The 13,627-nt window shown below is 46.1% G+C and overlaps 1 protein-coding gene across 1 annotated transcript in view; it reads right to left on the bottom strand.

Annotated features, from left to right (window-relative positions):
* The window catches only part of Micu1 (mitochondrial calcium uptake 1), a 156,510-nt gene that overhangs the window by 23,701 nt on the left and 119,182 nt on the right, over positions 1 to 13,627 (bottom strand). Inside the window, exon 9 of the mRNA XM_028776770.1 lies at positions 9,258 to 9,395. Coding sequence (XP_028632603.1) covers positions 9,258 to 9,395 — 138 coding nt within the window. The remainder of the gene's footprint in view (positions 1 to 9,257; positions 9,396 to 13,627) is intronic.

Below are 13,627 nucleotides of genomic sequence, written 5' to 3'. Positions count from 1 at the left end.
CAAACCAAACCAAACCAAACCAAACCAAACCAAACCAAACCAAACCAAACCACCAACCAACCAATCACCACCACCACTACCAACAACAAAAACCCAGTGCTGGTGCCTTAAACAGAAAGTCCCCTTAGACTATTTTTGAACTTTCTGAGTGGAATTGAGTAGCATACATTTTGCAGTGTATGGCTTCTCCTAAGATCTGTTCCAGGCTTTTGTTTATCTACAGTTTACTTTTATTATATAAGTATTATATAATTTACATATATCACATCTGTTTTTCTTTGTTAAAGGGACTCTCTATGCACTTGTAATTCATTAGCATGTCCTGTCTGGGGGCGGGGACAGGGAGAGGGCGTATGGGGGCAGAGGACATCTTTGCAGAGTCTGTCATCTTCCATCTTTGAATGGGATCCTAGGCTCAAACTCAGGTCACCGGGTAAGGTAGTTAGGGCATTTACCCATTGAGTCATCTCACTGGCCCTTGCAAACTGTTTTCCTGTTTCAAAAAGGGGTGCTCTCCAGTTTTGGAGAGTTGTGAACAATAGCCACCTGTACGCATGCATTCAGTTAAACACTTGATTCCAGGTCATTTTCTTGGCCTTGACTTGGGCTGTCCAGAGCTGGGGCTTAGTGTTCATACGGTGCTATGGTGTGCTGGCTGCTGTAAGCACTTGCCTTGCACTTGTTTAACTGGTAGAGTTTCAGTTTGGGGAGAGGAACAAAGTTCTGGAGACAGAGGTGAAAGGTGCCCAACAATGGGATGCATGTAAAACCACTGGATTACAGAATTAAAAATGGGTAAAGTGGGTAACTTCTGTGTATATTGGGATACATACACGAAATGCACTAAAGCTTTATAAAAATAACAGATGGGTTTCTCTGAAGATAGGGGACAGGAGACAGAATTCTTACTCTTTTTCCTTTTAAAAAAAAACTTTACAAGGCTGGAGAGAAGTCTCAGCACTTAAGAGCATGGCTGTTCTTGCCAAGGACCCAGGTTCGGCTCTCAGCACCCACACATGATCCCTGGGCGGCAAGCACTTTCACCTGCTGAGCCTTGTTGCCAGTCCTCCATTCAAATTCTTTTCATTTTGTAGGGATGAGGGTCAAACATGGGGACTTGTGCATGCTGGACAAGTGACCTACCTCTGAGCTGCACCCTCAGCCTCAGCCTGGAAAGGGTTTTGATGACTAAAGGCTGACTTAAGACTCTTAAAACAGAGAATGCTGTAGAGAAAACACTTTCTAGTTTGACAAAGAATCTATAATGTTTACTAATTTTTTCTTTTCTTTCCTTTTTTTTGGCAAAACATCAACTACTACAGAGCGAGCCCAGACTTCTGATGCTGAGTTTACTGAAGGACAGAGATGGGGAGGGAGGGAGGACAACTTGCATCTTATTCAAGATGATTTATACAAACAGTGGCATACAAATCATCTGGTGACACCGTTGAATCTAATATATAAGGCTGTCTTTATTGTACAGATGCAATAAAGAATATTTATTGAGCGCTTGGTTATCAGTACTCTGCCAAGAACAGCAAGAGAAATAAAACAACACTGGACATAGGCCTTGATATTATGGGGCTTATAATTTACATAGGCCTTCTTAAAGAAGGGATAACACCAACCACAAAACTCTTATTTCCCAATAACTGCTACACACACACACACACACACACACACACACACACACACCCTAGTGAATCCTAGTTGACATGAGAGTCTTTGTCTCAAAAATATGTGAAGAGTGATAGAGCTAGACACTTGGTATTGAATTTTGGCCTCCATACACACTTGCAAGGTCATGCATGCATACATGCATGCATGCATGTGCACACGTACACACACACACACAACACACACACACACACACACACACACACACACACACACACAAGTACCAAAAGAAGACTACACCATGAGCTTTGTGGATGTAAAGTGAAGTTCAAGGGCTCTGCTTACTGTGAGCTGTTCAGACAGGAAGACTAAATAAAGCTCACATACGATCCATTGGCTGTGAGTGGAACCGGTGTCACAACAGAGAGGAGGGTGTGTTTCTCCCCCACCATTCCTCCCCACCCCCGAGCTCGGGGGCACTGGAGTCTTCTTGATACTCTACGGGGAGGGTGAAAATGGAGGCGTTAGGGAAAACTGTTCTGTAATCTAGCTAATTAGTAAGAGCAGGAAAGATGGACTTCCCAAAGGCTAGGCTACTCAGAAATGACAGAAAGGTTAATAGTAGCTTGTGGAAGTGGAGATTTTCCTAGGCACTGCAAAAATGCATTTAACGCCAGGGAGTTGTTAATGAAGTCAACTGCCTTTTGGAAGTAAAAGCAATCAACAAAAATTTAGAAGAAAACAGTGGCTATCTTTATGGCTAAGCAAGGCAAGAGTTCTTATATAACACAGCAAAGCACAATCCACCCCCAAACCAAACCCAACCAGAATAGAAAATGGGTAACTCAGCTCAGCCAAACCAAGAGAAAACTGCAAATGAGAGTCTAAGAGAAAATATTTGAAAATCACTCTTTTGATACCGGATTTATACCCAGAGTTGTATAAAGAACTCTTACAACTCAATAGTGAAACGTGATTTAATAAAAGATCTGGTAGTGCACGCAGCCCAGGGGTACAGAGAGCACTTGTCCTACATACATAGGGCCTTGGGTTTGACCTCAGCACCATAAACAAACAAATGAATAAATATGCAATAGACATTTTACTAAACAACATGCATGAATGATAAACACATTAGAAAAATACAAATTAAGCCGGGCGGTGGTGGCGCACGCCTTTAATCCCAGCACTTGGGAGGCAGAGGCAGGCGGATTTCTGAGTTCGAGGCCAGCCTGGTCTACAGAGTGAGTTCCAGGACAGCCAGGACTACACAGAGAAACCCTGTCTCGAAAAACCAAAAAAAAAAAAAAAAAAGAAAAAAAAATACAAATTAAAGTCATAACAATATCTATGTCTTTTTTTTTCTTCCCTTAGCTTTCTGAGACAGGGTCTCTCTACCTGGCTCTGGATGGCCTGGACCTCACACTACACCAAGCTAACCTCAGAGTCACAGAGATACTCCTGTCTCTCTTTCCAAGTGCCAGGATTAAAGCTGCACACCACCATGACAGTTTGGATGGCTGTCTCTTAAAAAGTAAAATATAAATATCCAATAAGACCTAGCTATCTCCCTCCTAGGATTCTTCTAAAAAAATAAAAATAAAAAACATAGGTTTAGGGGCTGGAGAGATGGCTCAGTGATTAAGAGCTGCTCTTCTAGAGGACCCAGGTTCAGTTCCTAGCACGCACATGACAGTTCACAACCGTCTGTCACTCCAATTCCAGGGGATCTGGCACCCTCTTCTGGCCCCTGCAGGCACTAAGGCACACTCACAGTTTACAAACATAATGCAAGCAAAACACCCAGGAATACATAATAATAATAAGAAGAATAAGACAGACGGTTGTGAACCGTCATGTGGGTGCTGGGAACTGAACCTGGGTCCTCTAGAAGAGTAGCTAATACTCTTAATCACTGAGCCATATAATAATATAATTATACTTATTATAGGACAACGACACCACCATAGGTCCACGTGAGAACCTGGATGTGAACACTGAGAACAGCAGTACTCCTGAGAGCCTAAGAGGGAAGCAGCTTGGTTGTGCATTTGATGGTGATGGGTGAGGAAAACATGGATGATATAATGCTATTTGCTACTCAGTGATGAGACGCAAAAAGCAAAACAAGAAGATTAATATGGTCAAAACATTATACGAAGTAGAAGAAGCCAGAGGAGAAAGACGGCACTGAGATGCTGTGTTTCTTATGACGCACAGAGGAAGGGCGAGCTCTCTGGAGACGGTGATGGGAGGGAGTAGGGCTGGGATGCACCGCTGGGGGGATGAAAATGTCTGCGTACTGTGTAGGCAGTGACGTTGCATAACTGCACATTTACTGGGAACCACTGAACTGTACACTGAATTTTATGGTTTATAAATTATCCTTCAGTCAAGTTGTTTAAAATGAGACTCAGGACTGGCAAGATGGCCAGTGGATTATGGTCCTCAGTGGTAAGTCCAGTGACCTGAGTTCAGTCCTTGGACCCCACATGGTGGTGGGAGAGCACAGGCTCCTTCCAGGTGTCCTCTGCCCTCCACACACATGCTGCAGAGTGTGCACCCTTTCCTCCCCTACATGTAAAAAGTAAAGTTAAAATAAACTTACAAATAAAGGCATGGTGGAGCACACGGGAAACAGAGGCAGGTAGATCTCTGTGAGTCTGAGGCTAGCCTGGTCTACAGAGTGGGTGCCAAGACTACATAGAGATGCCCTATCTTTAAAACACAAGACAAATGCAGTGGATAGAACTGTGTTAAGGAGGCCTCCTCCAGAGTCAGCTGTAAAGCCTGATGCCACTGGCGAGGGGCCACGGATGCGTGTAAACACCATCACAGACAGGTCCTGTGCCCTGACTTAAAGGTGACAGCACATCATCTGCAGGGAGTGCATGCGATTGCTCCAGTATCTCTCATGGCTCGCTGAAGAGTCATTTCTTCTTTACAACATGGCCGCCATCCACCCCATCATCTAGTCTCTGCTCAGTCTCCTGCTCCGTACAGTGCCCTCCTTTCATAAGCTCAGGACTTGTCTTCAGCTGCAGCCCGGCAGCAGAGGAAATGACATGTTTCTGTGTCTTACATTGCCACAAGCATCTAATCTTGAAACAGAACTTTCTTCACAAAACGTCAGCGACTTCCCATTGTCAAGTGGATAGGTTCCCAGACTTCCTGGCTAAGGATGTAAGTCCTCCACTATCTTCCACCAGTGAACGGACCTTTCTATGTTCCTAGGAACCTTGGGCAGGAACCTGGGGTCGATGGCTTGTTTCTCCCAAACCTTGTGCTTATTCAGATCATAGGGAATAAAGAGTGGGGATGAACTGGGAGGGGTAGACATGCCTGGAATCCCAGCACTTGGAGGCTGAGGCAGGAGAATTGAGAAGTGAAGGTCAGTTCAAGTTATATCATTAATTCCTTGTCAAAATCTAGAAACAAAACTATGGCAAGGAATAGGGCCATCAGCAGGAAGGTGATGGACTCTTCTTAGCTTTGGGTATTGGTGTTGCCTCTTCAGACAGTGCATGATTTCTGGTCAGTAGCTAAGGCTCTTAAGATTACCTTTTCAAGCCCATAATGGTAGCATACACTTTCAATTCCAGCACTTGGGAGGCAGAGGCAGATGGGTCTCTTGAGTTCGAGGCCAGCCTGGTCTACAAAATAAGTTCTAGGGTAGCCAGGGATACACAAAGAAACCCTGTCTTCAAGAAGAAGATTGGAGGGGGGAGATGAGGAGGAGGAAGAGAAGAGGGGGAGGAAGAAGAAGAGGAAGAGAAGGAGGAGCAGGGGGAGGAGGAGGAGCAGGGGAAAGAGAGGGGAACATTTTTTCATTTGAACAATGGTTGTCTACCAAGCAAAACTGCACAGGAGGGTAAATGTCTAGCACATAGAAATTGCCAGTCTCACGTTCTGTCCTTGCTGTCTTCTCTCCACTCGGTCCAGCTCTCCTCCCTCAGCCCCTTCTGAAAATGTAGGTCTGTTCCAAGTTTCTCCCGACCCATTCCTTTGTCAGGGGTACCTCTCAGCTACTGTGTCACCTGCAGTGGACTTGAACCGACAGATGAGAAACGCAGCAGCCTGTCAGGCCAGCATCCCTCGTGCCATCCGTGCCGAGTGGCAGCTCCTAGCCCTGCGTCATTTCAAGGGACATCTACAGTACAGCCAAGTTCCTTGGCTTTGGGCTGGCCTGTCCTAGGAATGGCTGGCTTCTCTAATGCAACTCCCGGCTCTGCCCTCTCAGCCACCATGGGGTTTTCCTGCCTTACAGTGGCTGTTCTCATCCTCCCCACAGTGGGAACAAGCTGTCTCCACCTCTAACCTACAGTTCTTTTCCCCAGGTCTCTTCTGCTCCTTATGTACCTTTTCCTGGACCTCCCTAGGAAGTCTGGGGAAGTGGTTGGCAGGGAGTCTGGCAGAGAGAAGACAAATGAACATCGTATTACTAGGACAGCAGCAGTTAAATTAAAGAGACAGCAACCAGTACCTGGTGGGTAGTCATCTGAAAGCTAATAGGCTCATCCCTACTAAACTAGTTATAACGGAGGTATGTCCTGAACTCTGGAAGGGATTCTTTTTTTTGTGTGTGGCATCTTGGGAGGAAATGGGGTGAAGTCTGGGTTAAGTGAAGCCAGGGAATTTAAGAGACACACATCTAGACCGACCAATGTAACACACACACACACACAGACACACACACACACACACACACACACACACACACACACACACACACACGCAGAGAAACACACAGACACATACACACACAGACCTCCCTCTGAACTCTGACTTCATTGGTTTGAAGAAGTCCTGCCATTTTACCTTCTTTAAGGCTTCTTTTATTTATTTTATGGGCATGAGTGTTTATGTATACATATATGTGTATGTGTGTGTGTGCGTGTACAATGTGCACACAGTGCCTGTGGAGGCCAGAAGAGGACATCCTATCCACTGGAACTGGAGTTCTAGGTGGCTGTGAGCCACTATGTGGGTGGTGGGAACTGAACCCGGGTCTTCACAAGAGCAGCCAGCATTCTTAACAGTTGTGCGTCTCTCTAGCCCTTCCGTTTCCATGGTAACAGACCCAAAGTTTGAAACGGAAGCAGTTAGAGACAGATGGGAGTCCCTTCTTGAAGGGAGATGGTCCTGGGGGGATGGACTGGCGACATCAGGAGGCAAGGCCCTTTATTAACTCTCATTAGCCTCATTGCTGTATTCATAGCTATTTAATCAACACGAGAGGCAATCAATCTCAATCTCCTGGCTAAAGCAGGCTAGAAATTCTGCCCAAACATGACTGTGCACCCAGATTCCAGTTTCACGGTTTGTCCTCCCATGGCCGAGCTCTGTTTGCAAGGTCTTTGGTCCTAAATTAACTCCTGTACAAGCTAAAACACTCTATGCCTTCAAGGGAGACGTCTTTAGCACCTCATTCATTACTTTCAAATATAAATTCATAATAAAATATGAATTTGCCTATCATGATTGATAGCTAACTTATGGTCAAACCAATGTCTCCAGTGACCTTTAAAAATAGAGGTCTGCTCAGGCTGGTTATGTAACTCAGAGTAGCACATCTGGCTAGCATCTGTGAAGGCCCAGGCTGGATCCCTGGTACTCCAAAAACCTAACAAACAGCAAACCAGAAAAAGCTCTCACAAAGCAAAGATGAAAAGTCTTTCTACAGAAAGGAGTGCTTCCTTTATATAAACATCATGTGTCCAGCAAAGGGTTAAGAAACTCATCTACACACATGCAATCATCATATCATAATTTCCAGACACAAGCTGGGTATTGGATAGCACAGATGTGCTCTTCAGGGGAAGAACCATTCCCTTACTCCATTCATGACAAGACTGCCCCTCAGCCAGGAGAGCCCCTGCTGTGGAGACAGGATGGACCTACAAGAACCCTGCCTGGTTCTGAGTCCTTTCAGCTTCTCAACATCCAAGGCAAGGAAGAAAAACGTCCAGCTGAGAAGCAGTTAGAAAAGCAGTGGTGTTGTTCATGGACGATTTCTTACACAAACAGTTACACTGGGACAAATGCTGGCCCAAATCTTAATTGTTCTCTAGCTACTGGGTTTTAAAAGCTGTGACTGTCCAATGGCAAGCAGATCAGAAGAGTTCAGTTTCCAAAGCCAATGAGGTCAGGGTTACCTACAGTCACAGCGGAACTGTCTTCAGAGAAGCCTTGCCTTGATCACACCCACTACCCTTGCCATTATTCACAGAACATTTTCAGTGCCAGACTGGGGCTCTGAGCGTGGCCACATGATGACTGCTGTCTTGCGGGAGAGGTTTGGGGCCTGCAGTGAGTCTCTGGGAAGACTCTGGGAAGAGTCCACGCTCAGGCAGTACTCCAGTCTCTGCTTCAGTCTACTCCTCCCAAGAGCTGTGGGGACTTTGGGGCTGCCCTTCACCTGTACTGGGTCCAGCCAGTATTAAGGACGGTAGAGAGCAGGATTGAGTAGGGCTCCCGTGAACGCAAGGTCTCTAATGTCAATGCTCACCCTCCTCTTCCTCTCTAGTAACCTTATTATCAGTCGATCTGATCCTACTCCTGCCCGTTCCCACACTATCTTCCACAATGGGGTCACAGCTCTCTTTACATAAATAACCAACCCTGTCATTTCATCCTCAAGCCTTTAGCACCCTCTCGTTGTGAGTGAGGCCTAGGCTTCTTCTGTGCTTCTCTGAGCACAGTTGTCCTTGGTCTGGGATGCTCCAGCCTAGCTCCTGATCAGCTCCTCACATGTGCTCGGTTTGCTTTACTGCTGATTTTCGACTCAAAGGTTGTGTTCTCATGCGTTATTTTGTCAGTGCGGCCTACGCTAGTGTCATCCTGTAGGCAAGTCTGGTGGGGGCATTTTCTTGATTAATTATTGATACAAGAGGGCGTCTGTGGGTGGTGCCATAGCTGGGAAGGTGGTCCTGGTGCTGTATAAGAAAGCAGGCTGAGCAAGCAAGCCATGGAGAGCAACCTCAGTAAGCGGCCTCTCTCAATGGTCTCTGCTTCAGTTCCTGTCTATAGGTTCCTGCCTTGGCTTCCTCTGACAGGAGTTATAACCTGGAAGCTTGCTGCATCCTCTCCTCTCCAGGTTGCTTGTGCTTCTGGCATTACAAAGCAGACTGAGTAAGTCCTTCCCCGACTTCTCAAAATTCTGTTTCAGTGGATTCTGGCCTCTGGTCCTTGGTTTTCACTCTGTGCCAGACTCCTCAGGAGATCCCTCAGTTCTCATGGCTTTAGGGTCAGTGATTATCAGAGCGGGCTCGGAGCTCTGGGATAGCCATGGATACCGAGCTGCCTTGTGATGTCTCCATGTGGATAGCCTATAGCTATTTTCAATTCAAGACATCTACAACAGAACGCTATCTTTTTTCCCATCCAAATTAGTTTTTTTTTTTTTAAATGCTCCTCAATCCCAGTGCAGGGAGCCACCTGTGTTTGAACAAGAGACCTGGGGTTATTCTACCCTCTCTCCTGTTCTCTGTCTGCTGTCTATTATTTTTCTCTTTTTGGACCTTAGGTATGAGAGACTTATTCATTGCTGAACGGTTCATGACATGTTCTCATTATTGATATCTCTGCAATAACCAGAGGTTCCCATGGTTTCATATCTCCCTGTAGCCAAGGCAACCTACCTTCCCGTCTTTGAAGTGCTTCTTCAGCTGTCTCTGCATGGCGGTCAGCTTCTTGGACTGCACCCCACTGTAGGCCAGCAGCATGCCCCCGAACTGCCTCTCAGAGATCCTTCCATCTACCGGGTCATGGCGTTCAAACTGGGTAGGAAGCAGACAGAGGGGTCGCGAGTTACATGGAAGGTATTTTGACGTGGACTGCAGAATGACCAGCTGTGTGTGAGGGGAGAGATGAATCTGGGCCTCAGTTCCTCACAGACAAAGCAGAACTGCTTGTATGCTTGCATGACATTATCACGATGAAGCTCATTACTCTGAGTTATTAAGATACGCTAATAATAATTAAAAAACCAAACAGGTTGGACCGGGAACAGATAAAGGCCAGGCCCCCCACCCCCTCCCACCCCCCTCCCCAGTCAGGAGCATCCTCGAGAGATGGCCGATTTTAAAACTCTATAAGAATTCATAAAACTTTCTCTTTTCTTCTTTTTAGACAAGATCTCACTATGTAGCCCTGGTTGGCCAGGAACTCAGCATGTAGACCAGGCTGGCCTCAAACTCACAGAGCTCTGGCTGCCTCTGCCTCCTCAGTGCTAAGATTTCATACATTACTAGTACTGACCACTCTCTAAGATCATCTATGACTTTTAGAAGTCTTAAAAATGATTACAGAGAAGACTTAAAAATGATTACAAACCCTATCAATCATGCTTATGCAAAAATCAAGTAGATCTCTAAGGATTTCAAACAAGAAATTACAAGTTTTCTCAAAAAGGATAACTGAATGACAGGACGTCAATAGAGCTTAAGGAAATATGTAACAAGAGAAAAGAACCTCAAGCGAATCTAAGCTTATTAGAACATTAAGGTTTCATTTAGACAAGGAAGCTCTCTCGGTCCCAGCTGCAATGTTAATTCTATGTAACATGTACTGTTGAGGTTTGGTCTTTTGCTATGTATTTAATGCTAAAATACTGGTTCCTGGGCTGGAGAGATGGCTCAGTGGTTAAGAGCACTGACTGCTCTGCCAGAGGTCCTGAGTTCAGTTCCCTGCAACCACATGGTGGCTCAGAACCATCAGTAATGTGATTTGATGCCCTCTTCTAGTATGTGTCTGAAGATAGCTGCAATGTGTACTCGTATAAATAAAAAATAGATAAATCTTTAAAGAAAATACTGGTTCCCAAGGCCTGGTTGACCCAAAGGATGAGAGAATCTGCAGGTAGACCCAAGTGACATTATGTAACCCTCCCCTCCCCCCCCCCGCCCCAGGTTACTCCTGATTGGTAATAAAGATGCCTATAGCCTATAGCTGACCAGAGTTGATATAGGTGGAGCTTAGAGTTCCCAGGCTTGGGGTCTGAGGAGACCATGAGGGAGGGAGAGGAGGAGAGAAGGAAGATGCCATGGGGTAGGTGGATCATGAAAGCATGGCCATGAGGGCTGGCCAACTGGAGTTAAACTCAGACGAAACCTGACAAATTATAACTCAGGGTTATTAATGAGGAAATAGATTTGAATAGCTTAGAGGGAAGATTTCTGCCCAGCTCTAGAGCTAATTAAGGCTTATTATAATAATAAAAGTTATATGTCTTTTATCTGGGAACCAAATGATCAAAGGCAGGGTAGAAGCCCCCCGACTGAGATTATATAATTTCTACAACATGTAACATGGTGGCTCTAGGCCTAGTAGCCAAGTAGGGGGCCAAAGGACATGAAGATGGTAGAATGTCTTCCCATTCCTACAGGGCAGGGCTGTCCTCCTGAGAGGGCGTTCACAGATGTCAGATGGTGCTAAGTTCATGTCAACAAGTGTTTCCCCAACGCCTTCTACTTGTCCAGCACCGTGTGAGTCACGGTGTGGCCTGGGAAGGAAGGTGTCCTTAGGGACCTCTGCTGGGCAGATGACACATGTAAGACAGTGATAAAAATGGAAATAGCCAAGAGTGGATTCTTTCCAGTCGTGCTTCTTCCCTCGTGAGCCACGGAGTGTACAAGCCACAAGAACTACACCACAATAACAACCCTCTACTGAGCGTGCGCCTCACCCAGGAGGCTCCCCCGTTCACTCTTCCATCTAAATCTTTGTCAGGTCCATGGAGCTTCTTGGCTCCGCTTTGCAGACAAGAAGCCTGAGGCAACAAACAAGTGACTAAGCCGGGTTAGCAGATGCGGCCGTCCGGGTTCACAAAATTCTCTACTTCTCTACAACCTTCAGGACAGCACCCTGACATTTGGGATAAGCCACAACAGCCGGGGGAGGGGTGAGGGATGAGAGCGGGGTTAAGGAAAAGCACGGCTTCTGCAAAGGAATCAACATCACCAACACAGGCGAGAACCTCCTCTCCCACTCGGGCCCCGGTCGTTCCCATCCGTCACTCCGTCATTTGCACAGAACTGATTAATTTCTGACAAAACCCAAAGTTTTGGGGGATTCGATTTAAGTTTGATTTATGGCTCAATTTGCCATTCTGAAACAAAACAGAGGAACTGATAAAAATTCTGCAAGTGGGCAACTTTAAAGCAGGTTTCCAGTAGGCTCAGATGACTTAGCCGGAGCTGGCAGCACAGAATTCATTTACAGGCAGATTCTAAACCAGAGCTGTGGCTCGGCAATCTGGGCTAGCCTTTAAGGATCTGGACACTTATGCTCCCCTTTCTGGAATTCCCCATCATGGTGAAACAAGGTAGACTCAAAGTTGAAATGCTTCTTGTTTGTAAACCTGAGAGTGGCTGACTTGCCCAGGGTTCATGAAAAACCTTTGGTTTCTAAGGGCACAAACATACCTCTGCTGTGTTTCAAGGGCAGTTTCTACAGGAGATCCCCAAGTAGCAATTTCAATGCTCAAATTAGCAGTTTTACTAGTGTTTGAAGACACAAACTTGGCCTTTGGTGACATGTTCCACTATTATCAAGCAATTAGAACCAAAAAGGCTTAAACCCCAGTATTTGCCCTTTCTGCAGTCTTGGCCGACTTCAAAACTCTTGGCTTTAGCTCCATGATTTCACTTTGGACAGTACCTCTCTGTTTTGCCTACTAGGTCTTCTGAGGTAAAACTACCTACCTAATAAGTTTTTTCATGTTGCAGAGGATCAGGGTCTTGTGAGTACCAGGCAAGTGCCCTACACTGAGCTACAGCCCCTGGCTTCTGAGGTCTTCAATGAGGCTGAGCTGGCAGGGGGTGGGGTGGGGTGGGCGGTAGGTGTTTCACACACTTACAACAGACACAAACATTCTACTTGTTCAACATTTTAAAGTTGAAGACCTACTAAGTGAAGATTTGGGAGTTTTGAGGAGTGCATTTCAGGGATCTACCAGCTTAAAATGTCAAGGGCCATGGACAGATGTTTCAGAGGTTCAGTTTCTTACTCTCACTGGTAGGATATATGGTGGTATGTAGGAAGACGTGGTGCAGGAAAAGGGGCTCAGAGATCTACATCTTCATCTGTAGGCAGCAGAGGCAACTGTGCACTATACTGGGCATAGCTTGGGCATGTATGACCTCAAAGCCCTCTTACACAGTGACACACTTCCTCCAACAAGGCCACACCTCCTGATAGTTTCCCTCCCTATGGGCCAAGCATTCAAACACATGAGTCTATGCGGGGGCATTCCTATTCAAACCACCACATCTGTTAAGTCTTGACAATCCTGCAGGTGCACCCTTGGAGTGCTGCAGGCATGTAATCAGTCCTCCAGGTCACTAAGTGTCTCAAGGAGAGATCCAGGTTATTACAAAATTATCACAGTGCAGAAAACATCTGTGTGTCTTGGAAGCCTTCTGAATCACCGGCTTGCACGACTTAGCAAACACATGCCCCACTTAAACTGGGGTCCCTTAAGTTCTGCTTCAGTGACAATTAAGGAATTCCATTTTACTTAGTACTGTGGTAAAGAACTTGTGCAGCCCAGCACATCGCTGACCACTGGGCTGCGTTGCCTGTTTCACAGGCAGCTGCACAGGGTTGCACTTTCCCTATGCAGCCACGTTCTCAAACATAAACAAGCTGTCTCCCTATTGACCTCCAGGGTGGTGCAGGGCCACAAGGAAGGGCCGGAAGAGAGAAGGCAGCAAACGCTGGCTTTCTAAACACAGTGCACCTTTTCTCTCAGCCTGCTCCTCAGTGAGAGAAGGGCTGGCCTTTCAGAGGGACAGATAGTACACTTATCTATATGAAATGATCTGAGGAGGATGGAAAGCTAGGGAGAGAAGAGAATATGCTTTATCACAAGGTCCAAAGAAATCAGGCTGAAAAGAGTAGGAGGAGAAAGAACTCAGCATCAGCACCCAGCAAAGGTTTTGGAGGGTACTACACTCGGGACAGGGAGAGCTCCTGTGTTCTCAGTGTCAGCACCCAGAAAAGGTTTTGG

This window comes from Grammomys surdaster, unplaced genomic scaffold (genome assembly GCF_004785775.1).
Source record: "Grammomys surdaster isolate TR1022 unplaced genomic scaffold, NIH_TR_1.0 273, whole genome shotgun sequence".
NCBI classification, from domain to species: Eukaryota; Metazoa; Chordata; class Mammalia; order Rodentia; family Muridae; genus Grammomys; species Grammomys surdaster.
Note: the sequence above shows the minus strand (reverse complement) of the source record. Positions and strands in the feature narration are given on the sequence as shown.